Below are 27,748 nucleotides of genomic sequence, written 5' to 3' on the forward strand. Positions count from 1 at the left end.
CTTACACTGAGGCTGTCCTGATGGTCCCCAAAATGAAGACCCCAGTCAACGTGGTTCGGAGCAAGACCAAAACTGAGGGCCTGGTTCACGTACTAACTCAATCGGTGGGAGCTCAGCTTGAGACCAAAGATACAGAATGGCAAACTGAGAGTGCAATCACCGACGTGGATCTGGATATTACAAAAAATGGGGGCAAACCGGGTTTATCCCCGAAGTAGTAAATTGTACAGCTCAAGCAAAAAAACAGGTCGGAGAAAATCAAGATGATCTCCCCTGCAGCCATCAAGACATTTGGGCTGGATGGGCTTTTCTTCCGAGGTAATCAGGCCAAAAACACAGAGGTGTGGACTCCAAACAGTCCCAGGATTCTCTGACTGATTCAGGAAAATTGTCCAATGAAATGCAAAAAGCAGTACCCTGCTCATGGGCCGGAGTCTGTTAAATACGTCAGCGATGTCACACACAAACAGGATATATTCGATCTTGACGAAACCTGGTTAAAAAAAGGAAAACGGAGCGAACAGTATAAAATCTCTGGCATTCCTTTTTTTTGTATTTGGTTGAAGCCGATGAGTTTGGGTGCGTGGCGTATATAGAGCCCCGTGGCTCAGGAAACGGCAGCAAACACAAAAAAAGGAAGAATAATAAGAATATGAAGAAGAATAAGAGGAAGAGAAAGACGAAGAAGAATAAGAATTGTTCAGAAATTAAGGTTTCATTGTCAGAGGAAATCCCGCAAAATGTTTCGACCATGGTAACTTGTGCATCCATATCATACGAACATGCTATATCTGTTTATATTTATCACAGAATTTCCGCGAGGTCAACCTGTCACCATAAATTTCCCAAAATATATGCATACGTAATAAATATATGGCTTCTCGAATTAAACAAGTGAGAGGTTTGTTCAGTTTGTGTGACACCGGCAGTGTGTCGGTGGTCGGGTTGCTTCCTCAGGTATCACCTTAGTTCTACATTTTACACTGTATATATATATATATGTATATCGTTGCGCACATTATAGTGGCCGCGGTGGTATAGTTAGCGCTAGTAATGTAAACTCTCCTTTGAGGTTTTGTTTTCCTCTTCGTGAGTTCATGTTGTTTCTGCTGCAAAGTTGATATAATTTGAGATTTGAAAACATCAGTTCGTGTTTACTTGTGGACACAAGAGAGATTTGACAGTGGAATGAGTAATATAATTGGAAATTAAATTATTCTGGTTCGTTGTGATTTCGCACGGAGTCTGTTTATTACTGTTAATTGTCGGTAAAGATGATTTAGGTGTTGGTTGCTTCCCACGAAAAGGACTTTTTTTTCTTGTTGGTTTGAGAAGTTACATGATTTCCGTGGTTGAGGTATCTTTCACGATGTCTGTGTGTGATTGTACTGTACCTGTGTCTGTACCTTGTGTGATTGTACTGTACCTGTGTCTGTACCTTGTGTGATTGTACTGTACCTGTGTCTGTACCTTGTGTCATTGTACTGTACCTGTGTCTGTACCTTGTGTCATTGTACTGTACCTGTGTCTGTACCTTGTGTGATTGTACTGTACCTGTGTCTGTGCCTTGTGTGATTGTACTGTACCTGTGTCTGTGCCTTGTGTGATTGTACTGTACCTGTGTCTGTGCCTTGTGTGATTGTACTGTACCTGTGTCTGTGCCTTGTGTGATTGTACTGTACCTGTGTCTGTGCCTTGTGTGATTGTACTGTACCTGTGTCTGTGCCTTGTGTGATTGTACTGTACCTGTGTCTGTGCCTTGTGTGATTGTACTGTACCTGTGTCTGTACCTTGTGTGATTGTACTGTACCTGTGTCTGTGCCTTGTGTGATTGTACTGTACCTGTGTCTGTGCCTTGTGTGATTGTACTGTACCTGTGTCTGTACCTTGTGTGATTGTACTGTACCTGTGTCTGTACCTTGTGTGATTGTACTGTACCTGTGTCTGTACCTTGTGTCATTGTACTGTACCTTGTGTGATTGTACTGTACCTGTGTCTGTACCTTGTGTGATTGTACTGTACCTGTGTCTGTACCTTGTGTCATTGTACTGTACCTGTGTCTGTACCTTGTGTCATTGTACTGTACCTGTGTCTGTACCTTGTGTGATTGTACTGTACCTGTGTCTGTGCCTTGTGTGATTGTACTGTACCTGTGTCTGTGCCTTGTGTGATTGTACTGTACCTGTGTCTGTACCTTGTGTGATTGTACTGTACCTGTGTCTGTGCCTTGTGTGATTGTACTGTACCTGTGTCTGTGCCTTGTGTGATTGTACTGTACCTGTGTCTGTACCTTGTGTCATTGTACTGTACCTGTGTCTGTACCTTGTGTCATTGTACTGTACCTGTGTCTGTACCTTGTGTCATTGTACTGTACCTGTGTCTGTACCTTGTGTCATTGTACTGTACCTTGTGTGATTGTACTGTACCTGTGTCTGTACCTTGTGTCATTGTACTGTACCTGTGTCTGTACCTTGTGTGATTGTACTGTACCTGTGTCTGTGCCTTGTGTCATTGTACTGTACCTGTGTCTGTGCCTTGTGTGATTGTACTGTACCTGTGTCTGTGCCTTGTGTGATTGTACTGTACCTGTGTCTGTGCCTTGTGTGATTGTACTGTACCTGTGTCTGTACCTTGTGTGATTGTACTGTACCTGTGTCTGTACCTTGTGTGATTGTACTGTACCAGAGAGAGAGATATAGAGATAGAGATAGATACTGTAATGTTGAGATACTTTAAAAGATTGGTAGATGCAATTTAATGCAAGGTGCTGGGGATGGGTAGGGATAATGGAAATACAGATTACATGATGTGAGGGACAATCTTGGAGTGTGTGACACACAGGAGAAGGATCTGTGAGTGGTATGGAATAGATATGGTGTGGGGGTTGGTGGAGAGGGGTTGAACACAGCGCACAATGCTGAGCAGCTCTCGGTAAGGCAAACGGGGTTTGATGTTGGAGTAGTAGGGGATACATGACAAATCCAAACAGGTAGTGTTCACACTGTGTAGGAATTTAGGGAGGCTTCACCTTGAATATTGTGTGTTGTTTTGGTCACCATATTTGAGGAAGGATATAACTGCAATTTCGGAAATACATGGCATAAAGGGATGAGGTTAATTCAGGGCCGAGCTCGACAAAGCTCCAAGGAGCAGCTGAAGAAGAGAGCACTTAAAACATGAGAAAAGAGTTGATTACGTGGGGATCTGATGGAGATGCATGAGGTAATTAAGTATGTCGATTAAAAAAATAAATGCAGAAGAGTATTGCAACATAATGGACAGGTGACCACACCAGGGGCCACCATATCAGAGTAAACTAGAGGGGGAGCACTCGGAAGAGTGCAAAACCTCCGCCGCCAATACTGCTGGGTCACTTTAAGTGAACCTGATATCCTATTCATTGGAGGTCAAAACGGATCAGACTCTACTGAACCACGATTGAATAAACTAATATAAGCTAGATCGACGCGCATGTAGAAATTTTTTTGAAAAAAGTTGCAAAATTTTCTAAGTTTTTTTTTGGACCAAGTCCAAAATATAATGGCATGATCCTTGGACCATACCTAACCCCCCCCCACCAAGTTTCGTCGAAATCCGTCCAGGAGTTTTTCCGTTATACTGTTCACAAACAAACAAACAGACGGGTGAAAACAGTAACCTCCATCCATCTTCGATGGCAGAGGAGAGTTAAGATAAGAGGAGAGTTAGGGCGGTAGTAAGGTAGGGGTCTTTCACTCAGAGAGTAGTTAATTGATGGAACAGTCTCCCTGGAAAGGTCGTGGTGACAAAAACAGTAGATGGATTTGAACTGTAATTTGATCGGCCGCTAGAAACATCGGGAGCAGAGAGGTACCTGGACATTGACCGGACTGGTATATAGTTTCGGTATGGATTGGTTATTGTGCACATGTGTAGTGATTGTGATGTCTGTGAGAGGGTCTCGTCAAAAGATCAATGTGTTGTCAGTGTTTTTATCCATTCCTCACTCTACAACCCCACATCCCCACCCCCTCTCCCCCTGCCTCCCCCCTCACTCAGAAAAAAAAAGAAAATAATAAAAGCAACTTAAATATATAATTCTGATATGGTGCGTGCACATGCACAAAACAAAATACCCTGGTTATGTCCCTGTGTCTCCCCCACTGTTCTCCCCACCCACTCTCATACAATTTAAAAAAGTTGATGAACCATCACGATGTGGTGTTGGTGGAATGCAGGCATGATGGGCCAAACGGCCTCGTGTGTCAACATTCCTTGTGTGTTGTATTTGTGCCACTGCCTGCGTTTGATTGTACTGTATCTGTACTTGGTTTGTGAGCAATGCTTGGGACTATTTGGGACATGGTTATCATAATTATGGTTATTCCAGGCATAACGAAGAATGATTTGTAATGGTCGTGTTCTACCTTGTACAAGTAATATTTGATTGTTTTTACCATTGTTATCCATTAAGTGTTCTGCCACTCTTTTCATCTTCCCCCCCAAAAAACTACGACTGCAAAACACGTGTGCAGAATGGAGAATTATGAACGACACGAGGTGATCGATCACCCATCACCACGTCCGTTTGAAGATGTGGTTCCGGAAGATCTTATGGTGATCCGTGTACATGATGGAAGTAAAATCAGAAACCTGCTCACACCCGTGTTTGCCCGACTTGCTGAGGAAGGACCACGTGCAAAGGTAACTAAGATCTCATCGAATTTTGCACGAAGGTGCCAGATGTTGCAAAGCAATCGAGGATTGCTCACGCGTATGTCATCAAGAACGTTTTTATTTACATACACAAACCATTTTCAACTTTAAGAAATAATCTTGTTGAGAAAGCATTTGGATGTAGATTATATGTTTTTTTTTAAAGGATTGACTCAAAACGTGCCATATTAACAGTGTTCTTCACTGCAGTGTTAAAAACAAGGTTGCAGCCTGACATTGAATCGAGCATAATTGCTCCTTTAAAATGTGCGCATCGTTTCTTCAAAATGCTCACCTTGCAGCAATATTAAATACCCCTTGCTCTGTAAATATCGAAGCAACTATTGGGGATGAATCTTGGAGAGAAACCACAACCACATGGAGAACAGTGCAACAACTCCCTTCAGATCACCTACTTGCCATTATGACCAGTAATACAGCTATAGACCTCAACGCAAACAAAAACAAAATGGGGGAAATACCGCTGGGCGCTCACCTGGTAGAATAATGATAGTGAGGAGGAAGTCAACGTGGGACAGAATCAGCAAAATGTACCAATGAACCAATGTTGTAGCAAATACCTGTTATGGGGGGAACCTCAACCCCACCCCGTAGACCCCCTTAGAGCCCAATTTTATTTTTTTATTGTTGTTTTAATTTACCCTTTTTGTTTTATTGCCATGAACAAACTTTGATACATACACGGTAATTGATGAAGGTTGTGGTAAAGTTTCAGCAAAATTGTATGTGTAGTTTCACAAAATAAATTGTATTTGTGGACGGCCGGACTGACTGACTGACAGACAAATAAACCAATGTCACCCGCAGGGTGACCCGTATCTTGCCAAAAGGTGACCACGTGTGACTTCTTTAAGGTCACACTGAGGTGAACAGAGCTGCTATCCACCAGGAGCGACTCCTTGAGGAATATCTGCCTACGAGAGATTCCGATGAGAATCGTTCTACAGAGTAACCATGAAAAATATGCTTTTGCCTCATAATGTCACCAAATGATGTCATAATGTATCAAGCTTGACATATCTAGAAAGCACTCATCGAGCTGTTCAATTTGAGGTACTACACGATATGATTCCTAAAACTTGAAAATTTGACCTTGGGGTTTGACAAATATGTTTGACCTCAGGCGCTAACCATGAAGGTCAAGGCCAATCGCCACCAAAAATTAATCAGCTGAGCGCCAGACCATGAACTATATTCCCATGAAGTTTGAAGACGATCCGATCAAAATTACTCAAAAAATAAGGGTTTCGTCGACTCCCCTGATTTGCGACAGTGACCTTTTACCTTGACCTTCAAAATTTTGTGCACTGAAAGGGACCTCGATAGGCCTCTGATATGCGAAGTTACAAAAATTTCCAATGATAACTGTGCTCTGCATAATAGCCTGGTGTTGGCGCAGTGGTTAGGGCAGCGGCTTGGGATCCAAAAGGTCCTGAGTTCAAGCCCCGTTGGGCCACTGAATTAATACACCAGGGGGTTGACTCAGCCTGTCATCCTTCCGAGGTCGGCGAAATGAGTACCAGTATACTGGGCCGGTGTATACCCGGTTAAAATAGGTGTACCATATTCCTGTGTCGTAAGAGGCGACCAGGGTTGTGTCAGGAAGGGCATCCGGCGTAAAACATATGCCAAATCACTATGCGGATCATACGGATGATCCGCTGTGGCAACCCCTGACGGGAGCAGCCGAAAGAAGAAGAAGAAGAACTGTGCTCTGCAGAGTGATTTATACGTGATTACAGACCAAAAAAAAAAAAAACATATGAAGGTCAAGGCCAATCGCCACCAAAAATTAATCAGCTGAGCGCCAGACCATGAACTATATTCCCATGAAGTTTGAAGACGATCCAATCAAAATTACTCAAAAAATAAGGGTTTCGTCGACTCCCCTGATTTGCGCCAAAGTGACCTTGACCTTTGACCTTGACCTTCATAATTGTGTGCACTGAAAGGGACCTCTATAGGCCTCTGATATGCGAAGTTACAAAAATTTCCGATGATAACTGTGCTCTGCAGAATTTTTTATACGTGATTACAGACAAACAAACAAAAAAACATACAAGCTGACTAACATATCTTGCAAAAACTTCGTTTTGGCAAGATAAAAAAGCTAAAAAGAGCGAAAAATATTCACCAATTACAAAAAAGCGATGTGCGATAACTTTGCGCTTAACTCTGAACAAGAATTCCAACAACTCAACAATAACATCATCACCAACATTGACATCCACATCAAACGGTTCCATATTATTATCACAACTGCAGCTACTAAATACGTTCCAAAGGGCAATATCAAAAAATACAACCCCAACTACACACAGAAATCGCACACCTCATCAAACATTGAGAGTTAAAACACAGCACACCAACATCCAAAAGCACCAGACGTAGTAGAAAGGATTCAAACACTAAACACATAAATCAACAACAGAATAAAGTGGGGAAAAAACCCCCACAAAACTGGCACTCCTTTCTCCACACACTAGACCACTCAAGCAATACCATCCACTTGTACAAATCCATAAACAGCATCACCAACTCCAACAGTGGAATAACACCCTCACATTCAGCTATAACTACCACAGACGACATACCATCAGAGAAATAACTAGATGGCATTCATGGAATACATACCCTGCACAGTCTTGAGAAGGACTTGGTGCAAGCCAACTGTTTTGTTTTTTTTTAAGGTTTTTTTTTCTTTTTATTTGAACCAATATGGCTGCCACACCACGTGACCAATGACATCATCTTTGTCAAACCATATTTCCCATGGGTAGTTAACCAATTAGTTAAATTTTGCATTGATCGGTTAAGTGGTTTCTCCTACGAATATTTTCAAGGATTTACCATTAGATCCAATATGGCTGCCAGACCATGTGACACATGATGGTCATTTGAATGAAAATCCTGTTCAAATTTCAAGTCGATTGGATGAAAATTGACATTTTAATAAATTTTGGCCCATGTTGACCTCAAAAATAATTGGTGGTTGAATATAAGTGACTTGGTACGTAAATCCTGTTCAAATTTCAAGTCCCTTGGATGAAAATTGACAATTTTAGAAGGTTTGGCCAATGTTGACCTCAAAAATAGTTGGTGGTTTAATTCAGCGACCAGATATGTAAATCCTGTTCAAGTTTCAAATTGATTGGATGAAAATTGACAATGTGAGAAGCTTTTCCTCCACTGAACGGTTTTCGATGTACGCTCTTAACAAAATACAGACACGACGTACGCCATACGTACGTACGTACGTACGTACGTACGTACACAAACACGTTATGGAGGACCCAAGAAAAGAGTAAAGCAAAATTACAAGACGCAAACGAAGGTGCCAATTCGTCACCACCATCACACCATTCAGTCCCGCACAAACAACAAAAATCATCAAAAACGTGCAGGCTACCGGCCCTGACATCTCCAATTTGCATTGAAAACACCTGACCACACGGCATATCAGCCCTCACAAATATTGTTGTGGGTCGGGGGTCGGTGGCGAGGAGCGACTGCGAGGTGGAGCAGTGGGGTCGTCTCTACCGAACACCCGGAATTGCAAGGTCGTAACCCTTGGATAACTCCAAAAGGTCACGGGTCCCTTAGCGGACCGTGGTCACCAATATTTTGATAGCGTGGGGTAGGGTTAATTACCTAATTTCAATATACCCAAGTACCCATGCCGTCTAACTACCGGGGAAGCCACACCCTCGGCCGACTTTGTCAGAACCGAGTCGCTGTTACCGACTCGGATCCAGCGGAACCGAGTGGAAGTTAACAAAGCCGCGCCGGACCAAATGAACAATTTACGGCACAAACGGCCTCACTATTTCTCAAGCACGAACCGTGCTGGGTCAATTGAAGAAAACGCAGGCAACGAACTGGAACATTTAACAATTGGGGGTTTATTTATAATAGGCAATAATCGGGAAGGGAGACAGAGCAGAGTTGCAACCGAATAAAAGCGATGCAAACAATGTACAATGAAAAACACTGAATCAATCCTACTTAAAGACGGGCCCACGGACACACACACACACACACACCCAAAAGAAATGGACCCCATCGGGTCTTTATTTTGGCCTTTCAACTCGGAGGGAAGGCGAGCTGAGGGCGAGAGCCTACTCTTGCACCTGTCCGCCTCGTGCGGTCTGGTCAAGCTTGTCCGGTGGCGGGACTCGAACCCACCACACAACGCAGCACCAGGGACGAGGGAAGGGGCGACGGTCGCCAGCCAGCACGAAGGTGGACGAGGTGAGAGATGACGAGGTGACCGGTGATCAAGTCCGGAAAAGCTTTCCCTGATCGGGCGACATCAGGCGAGGCTGATCCAGACCGTCAGACCAAACACGCCGATCACTGGTTCTCTTGAGGTCGGAGGGATTTCTTTTCTCACCACTCGCCTCCTGATTGGAAGGTTGCATCGTGCGGTTCGCTGGCCATCCCTCATTGGACAGGCCCATGGTAGGCGGGGCAACTCCCACCTTTCTGGGGTGGAGTCGGAGCTGAGGCGATTGTCACTCCGCCGACCTCCTCACCTAAGGCCACGTGCGTAATGGCGACGGTGGAGCGAGGCGACGGTCCGTTGTTGTTGTTGTAGTTGATGTATAAAATAACTCGTAGCGCACACATGAAATTCCCATTAGACAGAAGGAAGGATTCTAACTATAATCACATACTTATCGAAATAACTGAACTACGGGGGCTGCTGTCTGTTTGTGTGCAAATGGCTTCCAGATTCGTAACAATATAACCAACTTCTGCGACCAAAACTCAAGAATTCCCCAAATCCAGAAACTCTGCAAAATCATTACTCTCCATAAACCAAACAAAGATCCCACCAAAGCAGCCTCCTACAGACCTATCACATTACTTTGCACACCCTCGAAGGTTACAGAATGCCTTGCACTCACACTCACAAACCCTCACATCGCTCTCACACACCCAACACGGATTCAGACCAAACCACTTCACCAACACTCTCTTCACAAACCTCATACAAAATACCTTTGAAGGCTTCAATAATAGAAAAACACCAAAATACACACCACAGTAGACATCAGCAAAGCATTTGACACACTCCCAAATCTCTTACAAACAAAATGATGAACACAAACATGCAGGACACCACCAAACGCTGGCTGGCAAACTACCTATCACACAGACAGTCATTCGTAATTTTTAACGGCAAGTCATCACACACGAGACTGTCCAAACGGAGTCCCTCAAGGCTCGGTCCTCTCCCCCACACTCTTTAATCTGTTTATGCATGACATTCCACAACCACCCGACAACATACAATCGTCTCGTATGCGGACGATATTGTTACGAATCTGGAAGCCATTTGCACGCAAACAGACAGCAGCCCCCGTAGTTCAGTTATTTCGATAAGTATGTGATTATAGTCAGGGTCCCGTCCTTCTGTCTAATGGGAATTACATGTGTGCTGCGAAATTTCTTTATAGTTAGGTTTTTTTTGCATCAATCCTCCACCTCTCCGCACCATCGATTCCATTGTCCACGTGTTTTTGGCTGAAGGCGTGGGCGGAGCCTCCATTCACTTCAGATCAAGGCTCCGCTCCGAGGAAGAGCATGGAGCGTTTCCTCCAGCCAATGGGCGAGCAGGGCCGAGGCGCCCTGACCAATGAGGGAAGGCCACTGATCGCCCGACAACCCCTCGTCCAATCAGGAGGCGAGTGGGAGGGGAAGAAATCCCTCTGACCTGGCAAGAAGAGTAGAGTGGTTGTCAGGACCAGTGTACGGCAGTCATAGTGGCGATTGGTTTGGTCTTGGTGGCTTTTCGTCTGCGGTCCTTCGCGGTGGCTCATCGTGGTGGTGGAGGCCGAGCGGCCGGGGTCATGGGCCCGTGGATTTTGGAGCGTGGGTTCGGGTCCCACTGTAGTGGTTGAAGTACGGTGTGACCGCACGAGGCGGAGAGGTACCCGACAAGGCTCTGGTCCCCAGCTCACCTTTCCCTCCTGGGCTGAGGGACCGAATAAAGACCCCACGGGGTCCATTTCTTTTGGGTGTGTGTGTGTGTGTGTGTGTGTGTGTGTGTGTGTGTGTGTGTGTGTGTGTGTGTGTGTGTGTGTGTGTGTGTGTGTGTGTGTGTGTGTGTGTGTGTCCGTGGGCCCCGTCTGTAAGTAGAAATGGTTCAGTGTTTTTCTTCATTGTACATTTTCCTGCATATTCGGATAACTCTGCTCTTTTTGCTCCCCTGCCCCCCTGATAAACCCCCAATTGTTCAATGTACCAGCTCGTTGTCTGTCACTTTCTTTCATTGACCCAGCACGGTGCGTATTGAGAATTAGTGAGGCCGTCAGTGGCGTAAGTTGTCATTGGACCGGCGCGGCTTTGGTAACTCCCGCACGGTTATGCCGTGTCCGAGTCGGTAACAGCGACTCGGTTCGGACAAAGTCGGCCGAGGGTGTGGCTTCCCCGGTAGTTAGACGGCGTGGGTACTGAGGTATATTGAAATTAGACAATTAACCCTACCTCACGCCGTCCAAATATTGGCGACCGGTCCGCGAAGGGACCCGTGACCTTTGGAGTTATCCAAGGGTTACGACCTTTCAATTCCGGTGTTCGGTGGGAGACGGCCCGACTGCTCCATCTGGCGGTCGTCCTCGCCACCGAACCCCGGCCCACAACAATATAACCATTACCTCTACTCATAGCAACATCAACACTGCTACAGCACAACTTCAACCCTTCCTCAACACCCTACAAACCTGGCTCGCCATCAACAGAATGAAAGTAGCCCCCTCAAAATCAACAGTGACTCTTTAAAAAAATTACACCAAGGAACATAGCGCTGCAATACACATCAAAATTACACCAAGGAACATAGCGCTGCAATACACATCACACCACACATCAAATTAAATTGAGGATTTCAGAAATTTGGCCGATGTTAACCTCAAAAATAACATCCCTAACACACACACACACACACACACACACACACACACACACACACACACACACACACACACACACACACACACACACACACACACACACACACACACACACACACACACACACACACACACGTACACACATACACATACACATCAACACAGGATTTCTGAACCACACTTTACCGCATGATTCTCACCTCGACTAAAAAACCCCCAAAAAACAGAAACAAGGCAGGAAACAACATAAAAAATTTTTTTTAAGCATGTTGGGATGGATCCCCCCCCCGCCCCCCACTTCAAAAAACAAAGAAGGTAGGAAGGAATGACAGTACAATAAAACACCACAATCCTTTTCCAGATTGCAATCACGACATCTTTTGACATTGATTATTATCTTTTGACACTGTTCGCAGTAATTTCAGATTTTTAGTGTGGGTTGGTGTTATTGTGTATTTTTGTTATTGTGTATTTTTGTTGTTGTGGGATTGAGACAGAAAAATGTCAAAAGATATGATGACAATCAGCAAAATGATTGTGGTGTTGTATTGTGGTGTCATTCTTACCTTGTTTGGTTGTTTTTTGGGGATTACATCCCAACATTAAAAAAAGTTTTTTTTTTCCTGACAAGTCAATTCATGCAACCTGATAGTGATGAAGCAAGGGGTTGTTGTTGTTGGTGTGTTGCACCGGTCAGTTTCGCTCGAACAGGCCCCTGGCACGGATAATGCCGATCGATATCCCAGTGGCGACACAGATATCCCTCACATCTATGATGTTGTACTCTTGTCCAAGTGGAGCCAGGACTGTGCAGTCTTCCATACGTGTATTGTTGTGTGTGGGGCGTCCTGTTAGAGGTTGCAGGTGTCGTCAGTGGTGTCGTCGAGTCTGTGTTTGTATTGTGGAGCTGTGGGTGGTGTCCACAATGGAGGCGTGCAAAGTGAACAAGATCGGACCTGGAGAGTAGTTGGTCTGTGTCATGGATGGGTTGGGGTTTACTGTTTGGGCCCTCGTTTGTTGATTGTGTTTGTGGTGATGTGGGTGTGTTTTTTTTGTAGTTTCCATTGTTCATTGGGGGGAATGTTTTGGAGGATGTCACTGTCGTGTCTTTGAGGACGTCGATTTATAGCATTTTTACCTCTGTGTGTAGGTGTTCGATGGGTGCTGTTAATGTGCAACCTGTGATAATGCGAAGGGCTTTGTTTTGTTTGGTCTGATGGGTGTTGAGATGTGCGTTTCATAGGCTATAGGCTCAAGATGAACTGGCGTAGTTAATGACTGATATAATGTACTGTTTGTATCTTAGTGATGTTGTTTCTTTGTTGTGTCCAAAGTCTGTGCCTGTGAGTGCCCCAAGTGTGTTCAGCCTGGGTGTTTTTATCTCCGCCACCGAAGGTGAAGGAGGGTAAGTTTTCACCCCTTTCTGTCTGTCTGTGTACAGGATATCTCAAAAAGTTGTGGACGGATTCAGATAAAACTTGGTGGACAGGTTGGGTGTGTGACAAGGACGAATTCATTCGATTTTGGTGAAGATCCGAATCTGGATTTGGATACGAGAATTATTATCTTGCCAAAACGAAGTTTTTGCAAGATACGTCAGTCAGCTTGTATGTTTTTTATTTTTTTTGTTTGTTTGTTTGTCTGTAATCACGTATAAAAAATTCTGCAGAGCACAGTTATCATTGGAAATTTTTGTAACTTCGCATATCAGAGGCCTATAGAGGTCCCTTTCAGTGCACAAAATTTTGAAGGTCAAGGTCACTTTGTCGCAAATCAGGGGAGTCGACGAAACCCTTATTTTTTGAGTAATTTTGATCGGATCGTCTTCAAACTTCATGGGAATATAGTTCATGGTCTGGCGCTCAGCTGATTAATTTTTGGTGGCGATTGGCCTTGACCTTCATGGTTAGCGCCTTAGGTCAAACATATTTGACCCCAAGGTCAAATTTTCAAGTTTTAGGAACCATATCGTGTAGTACCTCAAATTGAACACCTCGATGAGTGCTTTCTAGATATGTCAAGCTTGAGACATTATGACGTCATTTGGTGACGTTATGAGGCAAATGCATATTTTTCATGGTTGCTCTGTAGAACGATTGTCATCGGAATCTCTCGTAGGCAGATATTCCTCATGGAGTCGCTCCTGGTGAATAGCAGCTCTGTTCACCTCAGTGTGACCTTAAAGAAGTCACACGTGGTCACCTTTTGGCAAGGTTTATTTAATTTTTAAAACGATTTTTCTCCATTGAGAGATAGGGCCAAAACGATATTGTACTGTATACTGTATAGCATGATATTTCAAAAATGTATTGGGCCCGATATGTTCTCGTGGATCAGGAATTACATGGTGGAGGTATGCACTCTACCGCGTGCCCTTCTCGTTAATCTTTGTGATGTGATGCGAGAATGACATGGATGTATTAAAAATGATGCTCTGCTGTTGTAGTGTGTGTGTGTGTGTGTGTGTGTGTGTGTGTGTGTGTGTGTGTGTGTGTGTGTGTGTGTGTGTGTGTGTGTGTGTGTGTGTGTGTGTGTGTGTGTGTGTGTGTGTGTGTGTGTGTGTTTTACCCCCTGTTATGGAATGCAGTTGACTCCATGCACTCACTGCTAAACTCAACAAAAAATACATCCTATTCTCCTTTTTAATAACTTTTCGATGGATTTTTTAAGTACAAGGGTTTCGGGCCTGTTCGCCATGTTACCGTACTCCAACGGGACACCCGAGCAAGTCAGGCAATGTGCTAAGAGGCACAGTGCATCCAAAATCCCAAAGTGGTGCATCCGAAATGTAGCACATTGCTCCTTTTTGTTTTTTCTTACATGGTCAGCTTTTTGTGACCCCATGAACTGTTGTACATCACATGACTCGTACACAGGTTGCGTTTGTGGGAAGTGGCAAATCTGCACCAGCAAAAACCGTGACTTGTGTGGAGATTGTGCGCCGGAGAGAGCCATCCTTGCATCAGATAGCCCGCCTTGCTTACCGTGTTGTTGAGGAGCGCTGGAAGCCACTGGCACCGGAATCTGGCTTGGACAACCTTACAGTTACTCGACAGATTCCAACAATTTCTGTGTTGCTCTCGAAGGTCAGTACAGCACTGACTGCAAGTATGCAACCCCTGCACTGTTGTGATTCATTGTCATATCAGATATCTTCATAAAAATACATAGCCTTTATATATCGAAAACTATACTATTTTGTCATTCTGCACTACCTTATGGGTAACAGCTGATTGACGTGTATTCATTCCATCACACGCTAATGCCATTTGTTAGATATTAGTAACACTCAACATCACCACTCTGCAATTTTTTTGAACTGTATTAATCTGTATACATTTTATTGAGACACCTTGTGTATTGAATAACATCTGAGACCAGTTCGAATGTTTTCAGGAACTCGAGGATAGCACCTTTTCTCTCCAACAGGACCCCTTGAATCCATCATTACCTGGTTATCAGCTCCCTGGCCCATTTCTTGGCAGATGGCCTGAGTCAGAAGACCAAGCAAAGATTGGCACTACAACTGGATCAGTTGGGAAAAAGTCAAAATGGAAGGGACGGTTTCGGGGTTGTATTCAAAAGGGAACCAGAGGTGGAGGGTTGGATGGGCCACAAAGAGGAAGAGGGATGACATCGCGTGAAGGCCGATTGCATTCTTTTAGAGGCCGGGGGTGTTCTGGTCCAGGGCAGAGGGCAGGCTCTCCGAGTGGAGGAAAGGGAGCTGCAAAGGTCCAGAGTGTGGGAAATGCACAAGACCAATGCTGAAGATTTGGAAGAAGCTCAAATGTGGAATTTGGCACATTTATATGACCTCTGCCGGAGAGGTTATTGTGATTGTATTTTGTTATAAGTTTTGCCGTCAAGTTGACCCTTGCTGTGTAGGTATGTTAAAATATACCCGCAGTTCTTCAAAACAGTTTTGGATTACTTTTGTTTGGAAAGGTTCTTGCATTGCCCTTAATAACCATAAAATCATTATTCTTGTGATTCCTGTTCCTGTTTGAGACCAATCTAGTGGTGGAGATGAGATTATTAGAGGATGAGCAAAAGTACCTGTCCCCAGTGATGGGAAACGTATCCATCCCCAGCGATGGGGAAAATTTAAGTTATTTGAACAATTGAAATTACTTAACGGACTTCAAAAAGGTCATTTGTGTTGTACTCTCGATTTCATTCAGAGCCAAAGCTCTGAGCTACTTGTACTGCTCACCGTGAAATAGTGAAGCAACATTGGGTGGCGGAGGTTGAATTTGTCTGAAGAGGGCAGAATATCCTGCTTGTGAAATAAAATTTGGCATCAACATTATTCATGCGCGTTCTCCCATTTCAAAAGTGAATGTTGAGCTTTTCAAACGCAGCAAAGAAGGTGTCTTCTGTAAACGGGAGACAGACAAATGCACGGACAGACACCATGGTTTGCAATATATTGCAATGTGACGAAAATGGCCGAGCCGTGCCGGTGAGGCACAGCGAGTCAGGATCAGGTCCCCCACCCCTCACAGTTCAGTTAGCGCACCGTCCCGGAGCTTGCGAGCACCCAGACAGGATTAGGGTCAGAGGCATGGCTGGCACATTGGGGGTGTGGTGTTGCAGAACAGCCTGGCAAAATGATGCAGCCGATTCGGAAAACTGCTGTTCAACCTGTTCCCAGAAATAAAACTCCTTTACAGCTGGTTCTGGTAAACTATATTCTTTTACTTTTTTACCTTGCTGTGTGGGCTTTCTTAAGTCTCTGGCCCCCACCCTCAACACTGATGTGCATCTCCCCTCCCATTCACGATTGGACGAGAACCCAGTCTGGGGGCAAAGCGACTCCTCGAGACCTGTCACTCAAACCACTCTGAGTTCATTAATGCGCCAGACTATTCCCACCAAAAGTGCTACGTCCAGGCTTCACAGACCCTTTGGAATCTGTCATTTGTGTTCTTTTAAAGTCGACAACACAAAATAAATAGGTCAAAAGGGTTGGCAGTTTTAGAAACAGACAATAGGGGAGGTGGAAGTCTATCGAGACGTGATCCAATATAACTTTTAATCACTTCACTATTTTGTATGTTTTATCAGAGAGTGCACTCTCACTATGTAGGTATGGCGTGGCAAAACATGTCGGTACCCACCCGCTATATACAAAACTAAAGTTGGAGTATCTTCTCTAAAAAGTCGCTTCGTCTACATATGAGAGCCTACCTGGTCTATTCAGCTGATTGTTCAGCAGCAGGGATCACTTTATGGTACTCCACACCATGGCAAAAGCAAAAACCCAAGATGGGTCAAAACCGGCAAATCTTCTCATTCATCATCGTAATAAATATAAACATAGGGGCAATATTCTTGGGCGCTCGCCTGGTAGCGGCTAGATAAGATAACCAGGCAACCACTGGTGGGCATGGATGACCCATAAAATATGTAACGGAGAAGAAAGTAAATACCTCGGATTTTTTTGGTTTTCGTTTTTTTAATGCTGTGAACAAACTTTGGTACGTCACGGGTGCTGATGGTTGTGGTCAAGTTTCATGGAAATTGTGTGTGTAGTTTTGGAGAAGAAAGCAAATACATAAAAACCTGGAGGGAAACGTCAACAGCAGAGTTGAAGGACAAAATAGTGGAAGACTTTGACAAACAATTGGTGTGGGGATGATTGGGGTGGGCAGGATGGATACAAAAGGAAACTTCTCCCCTCCTTCTTCCCCTCCTCTCGCTTCTCTTCTCCCTCCCCTCTCATTTTTAGCTCACCTGGAATGTAGTTCCGGGAAGCTTACGGGATGGCGCGCTGTCCCTCCGTCCGTCCATCCACAAATACTTGCAACTTCGCTGGAACTACACATACGATTTTGATGTAAATTTACAACAAACTTTATCACTCTGTATGTACCAAAGTTTGTTCATGGCATTAAAAAAAAAATCGGGCCCTAAGGGGATCGACGGGGGTTGCCCCCCAAAATAGGTATTTGCTTTCTTCTCAGAAACTACACATGCAATTCCGATGAAACTTCACTCCAAACTTTAAGGCCCGTGATGTACGAAAGTTTGTTCACGACATTAAAAAAGTGGGGTCTAAGGGGGTTTTGACATGGGGGGAGGGTTGCCCCCCCAAAAATATGTATTTGCTTTCTTCTCAGAAACTACACCATTCCGATGATGCTTTCCCACCACATTTATCACCTGTGATGTACTAAAGTTTGTTCACACTATTAAAAAAAAAAGGTCTACGGGGGGGTGTTGTCCCCAAGAGAGATATTTGCTTTCTTCTCAGAAACTACACGTCCAGTAGCTCAGGCTAGGAACCTTACAGTGTTTGGTAAAAAATCATTTCTTTGCATTTTTCAATAGTACTTGGTGTATGGATGAAATTTTGCCTGGGTGGGAAGTTGCTGCCAGCTTGGCATTTTCAGAATCCAAGATGACCGCCAAGATGGCTGCCGCATATAATGAAAATCTAGATTTTTTCATATCTCATGTTCCAAGTGCAGTAGAATGATGATTTTTGTGCCTAAATGTATGTTTTTGAGGGTGAGGAATCCGATTCCGATGTTGTTTGAACATTTCGTGATCATATTGATGACATAATTCCAAGATGGCCCTCAAAAGTGTTCATAAAGATGCATATAACCAGTTCTTCGTGCAGTCAAATTGTCATATTACTGTGTTCCAAGTGTTTGTTGATAATTTGTTGAAGGTATTTTACATTTGGACAGTTATTTTGATGTCGTAAATTCAAGAACGTAACCATGAAAATGATCAGAATATGTCATAATGGTTTGTTTTCTGTACGAATCGCTTCATACCAATAATGTGCATGCCAATATATCTTTAATCACATTTTTAATATAAGACAAACACCATGTAAAATAAATAAAGTCTGTATTTCAGAAAATAACATAACACAATTCAACAACATTGATTAATAAAACTAGTGTGTGTATTTGCACATATAACCAATTAACAAGTAACATATTATGTTCAAAAGACTATTTTGACCACTTTTAAGACTTCAAGAGAACAGCATTCAATATTGTTACGTTTGAGGGGGGGGGGGTATGCATTCAAAGGGTAATTAGGATGTTTAATTAGGTATGCCATGCTGTTCGAGTTTACCAGGATCTCGATGTAATAAGTAGCAATTCAGTGGTGATAAGTTGTCTAGTAAATGTCCATTTCTTCAAGGGGGAAATGGTAATTGTTGCGTAATTAGTTAGGGAAACGGGTTAGGGTAAGTGTGTCTGCGTAAACCCCTTTTAGTATTCCCTGGAGGCTTGCCCTGACGTCACAGGACAGTGCTGCGGATGGCTCCGCCCCGTGATCACGATTGGCGGAAGGCGACGGCGGAGGGCCAATAAAACGGCTCGATTGGAAGTGACGAGGACTCGAGGATAAAAAGGCTCTGTTCGGAGAAAAAGGAGGAGGAAGAAGATCGGGACAGAAAAACCGTTCTGGTGGAGGCTGTTGTGCTGGGAGCATGCTGTTTGTTGGGCTGATTCAATCCTGGATTTGATCGTGTCTCGTGGCCTTGCTGTGCCTCGTGCCTCACCTTGGTTGGCTCTGTGGTTCTGCTGGCTCGGAGTACGGGGTCGAACGGCGGGCGGACCTGCCTCCCTCTTCTGCTCGCAACTTGGCGCCAGAACTGGTTCCCTGGCGGCTGTGAGCGGACTTGGGCCAGGACCAGGAGGTCGACAGCACCACGGTGTCTCCTGCCCCTGACGAGCGCAACGCCAGCTCGTCCGACGCCAATCCAGGGACTGTTGCGTCCACACCATGGGCCAGCCTGACCACGAGGACCAGCTACGTTTTTTGTGTGTGCGTGCGTGCGTGCGTGTGTGTGTGTACCTGGCGCCTTAGAGGGTTTGAGATTGGTATATCCATTGGAATTGTTTGCGTTTTCCCCACGCCCGAACCCACACCACCATCCCGTCGAATCTCCCCGGATCCCTCCTCTTGCCGAGTCTTATTATTTCTGGTTAGAGAAATAAACATCATTAACTCAGTGAAAAGCGACTCGTGCCACCTTCCTCGTCCCGTTTGCGGTAGAGCGATTAGAACCGCCATCTTTGGGTTATATAAATAAACCGCCTCCATCGTTTCGGCTCATTCTACGTTGGCGGGACTGTTCAAGTCCCGTGGACGTCACAATATGATACAAAAGTGACGCAAATATATTGTATTCAAACAAAATAATAATACTGTTAAAAACTAATTGCTGATATTCTTCTCAAAATTACAAAATCATACTGTTAGAACATAATAGTAGACAACAATAGCTGATATTCTACCCAAAATATAAAAATCATTCACAACTAGTCATTATCGCCTTCATGATTGTCATCATCGGTATCTGCTTCACTGTCATCCATGATATCAGTTTCAGGCTTCCTAGCATTGAATGGATTTGAACAGATCGAACCACTACCACAAGCACAAAACATTGTGCAAACCAATTGGTGCCCCATGCAGCTACAGTTCCCACCCTTACATGGTCGTTCTGATGAGCAGCCACACCTGACTAACTTTAGGATGTGTTCGGGAGCATAAGATACTCCATCAGCCATGTTCTGTGGAATAAGGCGCCTGTTTGTGTCATCTGCTTCCCAGCCATACTCTACTGCATTCAAGGTTGGTGGATTGCCACTGAGGGCACTGTACGTACCATAGGGCGACCTGATGGTGTGCCCTACGGACATTCTGTTCAAATGCTTCAGTTGTGGGAGGCAAACTGCAGAGCTTTGGTGCTGTGGTCGATTGCCCATTGTTGTTGACGACACTGTCATAGAAGAGCATGGTGTATTAATGCCATAACGCACAGCCATGAACGTTGTTGCTTCCTTGACAACCTTGTCAATGTCTGCTATCAGTTGACCAAGCTGGTCCAATTTGTACCCTATTCGAGCCACAGCAATTGCCTTTGTCTTTCCGAGTCCATAGGTTGCTGCAACTGAATCACATCCAGTGAGTGCATGGAGAGGCAAGATTGAAGGAATGATGGATGCAGTCTCCTTGATGTCGATGCAGGAACGGCCTTGAATTGGTGACTCCATCGTCAGGGAAGACCACTTTTTCTCTTGAGAAGAAGTAGATCAGCAACACAAACACATCAGTGTCATCACAAAGGATACGAATTTGTGACCCCTCACCTTCCTTTGCCAGGTGGATGGCTTGTTGGGCTATAATAATGTCTGCTTCTTCGTGTGTTGAGGCAAGATCCAGTCGAGGTATTTTGCGTCCTCTGGATACCTGAGTGGGCACAGCATCGTCTCCAGTAACAACTAGCCTGTGATGTTGTGTCGCCTTCTGCAGGAACTGGTCATCGATAAGAATCTGCTCACAAATGAGGGAGTTCAACTGTGCCTTGTTCGCAGAATTATTGAGTACTGCATCCCGAGCAGGCAGTGGTGTTCTAAGGTCCATCTGGTGGACACGTGTAGCAGCTGCTCGAGCAGACCGAGTGGTACTCTTGGTTGAGTCGTCACGATACCTGTCAAAGCATAGGTGGACATCAGCTTCAAACAGCCGTACAGAGAGCCATGCCTTGAATCCTGATATGAATGTGTCAACAGTTCCATTAGTGGGCCAGTTAACTGTCCAAAGAACAGCTGATACATACATCACGATACCTGTTGGACACGTTAGTAAGCGCTGTGACACTTCCACCTGGAGGTTGTTCTTCAATGTGGACTTTCCAGTAGCAACCCGCATTCGGCCATCAGCTTGGAACATTGATGGTGGATAGGCAGTCAGCTCAGTTGCAAGTACTTGCTGCAAGTCAAGGTCACGCTGACTAACAAGGAGGCCAATCACACGCACATAGATTGCCTCTTGATCCACAACAGCATTCTCGCCAACTGACAGACGTTTCTTCTTTTCGGCGAAGGTTACCACTTGCTTTGAGAGCGTGTTGTAAAAGCCTTTTGGCCATGATGCCTCAAACTGCATAAGCTGCTCACTTCCAACCTCTAGGGCTTTGTCAGCATTTACATTTGGTTGGGCTATTTGACCATTTGAGATATTGAGCAGACATCCTGCCACATGGGTGACTGGATCCATTGGGTCTATGTGTGACTCCAGAGCTCCACGTAGTGAATGGCAATCATGCCCATCTCTAGCGATACGACTTACAGCCTCCTCCTTGTGGGTGGTTTGTACATTTTCATCATCCCCAGACATCTTCTTCAGGTCACCAGTCAGGGTCATAGTTACATCCATGCTGTATGCCCACATCGCCATTGTTTGGGGGGCTCTCTGTCATAGCAATGATGCCACCTGGTCCATGTCCTTTCTTCATCCAGTTTGTTTCAATGAACATATCACTCCACTGTCCATTGTAGATACCAGCAGTGTGATGCAACGACTGTTGTCCTCGGCAGAACTTGTCCAGAATCTCTGTACCGAGCCAGGTCATGGAGCGCACATAGTACAGGCCATATCTGGTGTAGTTGTATTTGTTTGCAGCAAACGTGTATGATCCTATAGCTTCAGCTGTTGCAATATGTAGAGGCCAGTCACCTTCATGTGACGCTCTGCAGAACCTCATTATCAGAAATGTTGGCTTGATGACATTGTTTACCCACATCTTTGTGGTGCGACTCTGAGCAGCCAGTTTGTCCAGAACATTTTCCAGGTCATCCATGCTGTTCACACGTGCATTATACTTTTCAAACACTGGGCGGAGGAGCTCTTCGGTAAGCAGACGCAGCGCTCTAACATTTTGTGGATACTTTTTGCCTTGCAGCATCTTGTCAACAGACCCAAAAGTGGTTGCCAGTATCTCTTTTAGGCCACTGTCTGCCATCAGGGTTCCAATGAAATCCATACGGAAATGCATTCCACCAAGAATCACCACTACGCCTGTCAGCAGTTCTGGTTGGTGGAAGGTGATGTCCACTACGATCTTGTAGATCTGTTGATCACATGTGAGGACCAGTGTATCCTGGTTCGACTCTTGGGTGACTTCAAATCCCATAGTAATTGAGGTGAGCACAGTATTTGGATCACTTGCCTTTGTGTTTATGAGGGGCAGATATGCAACTGCTGACTTAGGTGCTCGACTCATTCCTGATTCACGACAAAGCCGTGTGTTGTAGCCATTGTACTCAGGAGTGTTGGCTTTGAACAGCACATCGCTGATGAAAGTGAAGTCCACATCTCGATTCTGTCAATTGATACTTTAGTGGCATCAACAAAGGCATCTGACATGTCAAAACGGTTGGTAGCAGCCATGGGCATAGCAGGCTTCTTGGGACCTTCATACTCAACTCTTGGTGTTTTGCAAGGGATTGGCTGCTTCATTCCCTCCTTTGAGAGGCGAGGGATTGACATGTCTAGACCATCAAGGCGATCAAGATCTGCCTTCCACTGGGCTGCAAGCATTGCCATGTAGTGGCATTCAAGTCGGCAATTCTGTGAATTGATCATGGCATCAAAGTTATCTGATTATTTGCACCAGCCCCCCAGGAGTAGCATCTCTCAGTCCAGCTAACAGTTTGGCCTTTGAGGACTGAACAGCAGCTGACCTTTTAAAGCGTCGCACCTCGTCGTAGGAGCAGCAGATATCATAGTTGTGCAGTTCTGTGATGAGCATGTTATGCTCCCCTAGGAACACTCCTAATGCTATTTGCAATGGAGTTGGCTGGCATGTTAAAACAGAACATACAATATTACTGACCATGGTGGATTGCAGTGAGTTTTGGAACTTTGGAGTGATGGCTGAAAGTAACTTCATCAGTGTCCCACTTGCAGATTCAGCTGCCATCTCTCGATTGATAAGTTTGCTGTTGGACTTGAAATCGCGCTTCATTTCCTTGGTTTCCCTCAAAATCTGTTTGGCAACTTTCCGTACACATTCATCCATGTCATCATTCTCATCATCATCATCCACAAGCTTCAGATTTGCAGGTACATGTTTTCTGAACATCAGTAATGTTGCCATCCCAGGAGAATATAACGAAAGGATTTCATCACCGAAGTGTTGGACGACTTTCTCAACTAAGGTTTGTCTGGACATGACGAATCCACCATTGTCTGTGTAGATTGCCTCAACATCAACAGAATTCCATACTTTTGTGCGATCACCACTAACAACATTGACAGTTTCAGAGAATGCATGGTCATCAGCAGCACATTTGCTGTCGGTATGGCTAGTTCTGTGAGCATCACAATGAAATGCTGCGTTGCATTTATGATGGTATCTGGCATCTGCAGCATGTGGATCAGAAGGCGCACCAAGAATGCATGCACTGACTATTTTACCTAGTTCATCTTCACGTTTCTGACATATGCCAAGTAGATTACTCCTTGTAAGTTGTCTTGCCATCAGCCATCTTGTCAGTGGTAACAATTGATGCAGGGATTCTGTATTTGAGTGGTACCTTGGCATCATACTCATGTAGCAACATACAAGTAGTTACGTCAGGGCAGAATAAACAGTGCTTTCTAAATTTGAAGTCACTACCAATACTGGAACGCATTCGCTTTGTTCCCACGTTATGGTCATCCGGTTTCTTGACATCATTCCCACGTTTGCCCAAGTTATCCAATGTGGCAGGAGATACACACTTAGATGCACAGTTTTTGTGACATCTTACAGTTGCAGTGCCATCAGAAAATTCTGGGCGTAGTCGTACGTCATCCTGGTGAATTTCACTGGCTGACAATATTTTATCAATCCGTGATGATTGGATCAATTTTCCACTCCCACAATGATAAATGTCTTTGAAGAAGCACTCTTCTTGGCGATTTGACCCAGCCATTTCATCTCATCCTGAAACAGACTAAAGTTAAAAACTGTCAGCAAGAAATATGTAAAAATTACAGCTAATAATGGTCATTTTTATGATGCTTTTGGCAAATATAGCAGAATTACATGATGAAGACACCTCCCAATTGGTATGATAATAGCAGCAACGTATTCTTCATCCTGAAAAACATGCAGTTTGACACCAGGATCATCATTCTACTGTATCTAGAACAGAATATATAATGAAATCTAAATCGATGTGGTATGCGTCGGCCATCTTGGATTCTGAAAAAGCCGAGCCAGCTGTGATTTCCCACCCAGCCTTAATTTCATATACACACCAGGTACTATCAAAAAATACAACAAAATGATTTTTACCAAACATTGCAAGCTTCTCCAAAATTATGGGGTCCTGCCACTGGACAACACATGATTCTGATTAAACGACTACAACCTTCATCAGCCATGATGTACCAAAGAGTGTTCGCGAGATTTAACAAAAAGTCCGGGTCTAAGGAGGTTTGTGGTAATGGTTTGTATTGCGTTTGGATACTTTTGAATGCATGTAACTTCACTGTACTGTCACGATGCTGAACAACAACAACAACCGGAAGAAGAGGTTCTGAGATGGCTGATTAAACGAGCACCGCGAGCCATCGTGGTGATCCGTAATCACGCTGGTTTCTGCGTTTCTTGGGCTCGATGACGTGACATGGGCTTGATGGGCGTCCCCCCCCCCCAAAAAAAATGTTATTGCTTTCTACTCCGAAACTACACCAACAATTCCGATGAAACTTGCTCACGATGAGAGACCCTGAAAAATCTAATCATACGTCGAATAAAAGTGATTAGTAAAGTTTAATCAAGCCCGTCAGCACGCATTTTTCTCGCGAAAAAAAAAAAATTGTGTGGGCTGAAGCTATCAGGCCTATGCTAATTGTACACCGTCCCGGTTTGTTGTGTCAAATTTCCATTGGCGTTGTTTGGGTCGAGTGTTAATCATGAGGAACCTCAAAAAATCTAGTCAATGTCCAATGAAAAATTATTTCTAAGGTTTAATCAAAGCCGTCAAGCACGTATGGTGCGCGCCTCCCTCATAAAATAGCGTTACATCATTTTTGAATGGGCCTCCACTGAGGTAAAACAATCCACGACCGTGTGACGAATCAGCTTATTCTGATGTAACTACGTCGGAGGCTGACATGGATGAGAGGTGTCGAGTAAATATTTTAATGGCGCATTCAATGTGTGTTTCCCAATCATCCCGTTACCGGTCATTCTTGTTCTTCAATAAATTATCACCTTGCACAGAAACCTTTGTTCGAAGACTTTCAGCACACGCTCGATAATGCTGTTATTAACAACACCAACATGGTTTGTTCAACTGTGTGATAATCCTCAAGTTGTATTTTTTACGCACTGTCAATCAAACAGCGATTCCATGTTGTATTTATTCGTTTGAAATGTATCTCGTTCTGTTTCGTGCTCTTCATCCGGTTGTACGTTGAGCTTTCCCTTCGTGCGGAGATTTTCAAATGCAGCGTGGGAAGCGGCCTCCAGAAACTGGAGACAGACGAACGCATGAACATACAACCATGGTTTGCATTATAATACTATACTAATGCATGCCCGTACGTGCGTGCCTGTACCTTGAAAAGGCACATACTCACGTCCCTAGCGTCAGTTGTGACATCATATCAAACGAAGAAGAATTGTGACGTCATAGCACCGTGTCCTGTCATTGGTTTGATCAATAAATGGCCATAACTTGGGAACCACTTCTCCGATTACTATCAAACCTTGAAAAGGCACATCCACAGGTCCCCAGCAATATTCCTGGCAAGTTTCAATTAGATCGGACCAGTGGTTGTCGAGAAACAGCGGTCACAGACAGACAGACAGAGATTGCTGGAATTATAGATAGACTAGTACGTGCCCATAAAAAAATATAATAATAATAAATAAATATTCAAACACCGAGCATGAAACAACAACCACACAGGCCGTTTCTTCGCTCTCGCGTGCCCGTACGTGCGTCGCCCGGAATTTCACATATCGCAGTTACGATTATTCGCAATTTAGTTTTAATGGCCAATTATTCAATTAGCGCCAACATATTTTGCCTTTTCGCAATGTCGTCGCAAGGAAAAACAAAAAGAGAAGAGAGAAAAAAAATGTACTTCCTGGTTCGGAGAATACCAGCACTCTTATGTTACCGAAATTTATGCACTGTCTAATATGAAAACGATCATAACTTGGGGCATTGTGTTTATCTATAAATGCGCATATGAAATCGAGAAATTATTAGAATACACGAAGTCATTACTCTCCGGAAGTCCGTACATTGTAACCCGTAATGGCGAGCGCGGCTGAGCTTCCCTTCCCCATCGGCCACGCCCATGCAACAACGTGTCTTGTCATTGGTTTGGTAAATAAATGACCATAACTTGGGAACCACTTGTCCGATTAATATCAAACCTTGAAAAGGCACATCCTCAGGTCCCCAGCAATATAGCTGGCAAGTTTCAATTAGATCGGACCAGTGGCTGTCGAGAAACAGCGGTCACGCGGTCACTCACACACACACACACACACACACACACACACACACACACACACACACACACACACACACACACACACACACACACACACACACACACACACACACACACACACACACACACACACACACACACACACACACACACAACACGACTCAAATCATCACGTGATATATATGTATATATAAATCACGTGATTATAGAAGAATAGGAAGCTTTGGACAACTGCAACAAAGGTAATTACGATTCACTTGTGTCTCGTCACACTTGCTGCACTCTCGACCTCTCTTCAAATGGATTTGTTTGAACTTTGAACCCACTTTGACCTTTGTTTTATTCCACATGGCCCTTCTGTTTGACATATTGATACATTCTGCGGCACAGCGACCTCACCAACAACTCTGAGGGTATTTCACCAAGCTGTAAAAAAAAAAAAACGACAAAAGCCCAAGGGTTGTGACGTTCTGCTTCTGATAATCGGCATCGAAGCTTAAATTGCTCATTAAAAATGAAACAATTATGGGAAATTGTCAATTTGTGTTCCCTCGGCATCGTCTCTCCGATTACCTCACACTTGATGAACGGTGAATTAGTCCGTTCGTTAACCGCTGCACATCGCAGCACAAACACGGCTCTCACGTTCATCAAAATGTAACAACTCGGCAAAGGAAAAATCAACGGCGGCACTTCGATCGTCACGTGACACGTACTCGCGCAGCACCTTGGCCCCTCGCCCTTCCACATTCCCACGTTTAAAAAAACAACAACAACAAACATTGAAGCACGATGTTCCGTCAGCTGCAACCTTCACCATAACCTCCTGA

General features: G+C 44.3%; 3 protein-coding genes across 5 annotated transcripts in view; 2 read left to right on the forward strand and 1 right to left on the reverse strand.

Annotated features, from left to right (window-relative positions):
• Window positions 1-4,515: 4,515 nt before the first annotated feature.
• LOC147021957 (ribonuclease P protein subunit p25-like protein) lies at window positions 4,516-15,856 on the forward strand. Its single transcript, XM_085890477.1, has 3 exons — window positions 4,516-4,683; window positions 14,510-14,719; window positions 15,815-15,856. The coding sequence occupies exons 1-3, from the start codon at window positions 4,516-4,518 to the stop codon at window positions 15,854-15,856; spliced, it is 420 nt and encodes a 139-aa protein (XP_085746603.1).
• The window catches only part of NCLN (nicalin), a 45,275-nt gene continuing 29,527 nt past the window's right edge, over window positions 12,001-27,748 (forward strand). The window contains exons 1-2 of one of the 3 annotated variants that reach the window (XM_085892429.1): window positions 12,001-12,603; window positions 14,510-14,719. The gene's annotated coding sequence lies outside the window, so the exon portion shown is untranslated. The other 2 variants (XM_085892428.1, XM_085892430.1) reach the window with 2 other exon arrangements.
• Window positions 18,302-27,734, reverse strand: LOC147021959 (uncharacterized). Its single transcript, XM_085892436.1, has 3 exons — window positions 27,492-27,734; window positions 27,169-27,344; window positions 18,302-24,384 (listed from the first exon to the last, which is right to left on the reverse strand). The coding sequence occupies exon 3, from the start codon at window positions 21,849-21,851 to the stop codon at window positions 20,568-20,570; it is 1,284 nt and encodes a 427-aa protein (XP_085748562.1). The 5' UTR covers window positions 21,852-24,384; window positions 27,169-27,344; window positions 27,492-27,734; the 3' UTR covers window positions 18,302-20,567.

Source organism: Eptatretus burgeri, chromosome 8 (assembly GCF_056783735.1).
Source record: "Eptatretus burgeri isolate ZD-2024b chromosome 8, Ebu_testis_v1, whole genome shotgun sequence".
Lineage (NCBI taxonomy): Eukaryota > Metazoa > Chordata > Myxini > Myxiniformes > Myxinidae > Eptatretus > Eptatretus burgeri.

What these genes read in the sequence shown, in the direction of transcription:
- LOC147021957 (XM_085890477.1), top strand. Translation starts at nt 4,516, where the DNA reads ATGGAGAATTATGAACGACACGAGGTGATCGATCACCCATCACCACGT. An exon ending in AGGAAGGACCACGTGCAAAG is followed by an intron (nt 4,684 to 14,509) that starts GTAACTAAGATC and finishes ACTCGTACACAG; the next exon opens with GTTGCGTTTGTGGGAAGTGG. An exon ending in TTTCTGTGTTGCTCTCGAAG is followed by an intron (nt 14,720 to 15,814) that starts GTCAGTACAGCA and finishes GATTTCATTCAG; the next exon opens with AGCCAAAGCTCTGAGCTACT.
- LOC147021959 (XM_085892436.1), bottom strand. Translation starts at nt 21,851, where the DNA reads ATGGCGATGTGGGCATACAGCATGGATGTAACTATGACCCTGACTGGT.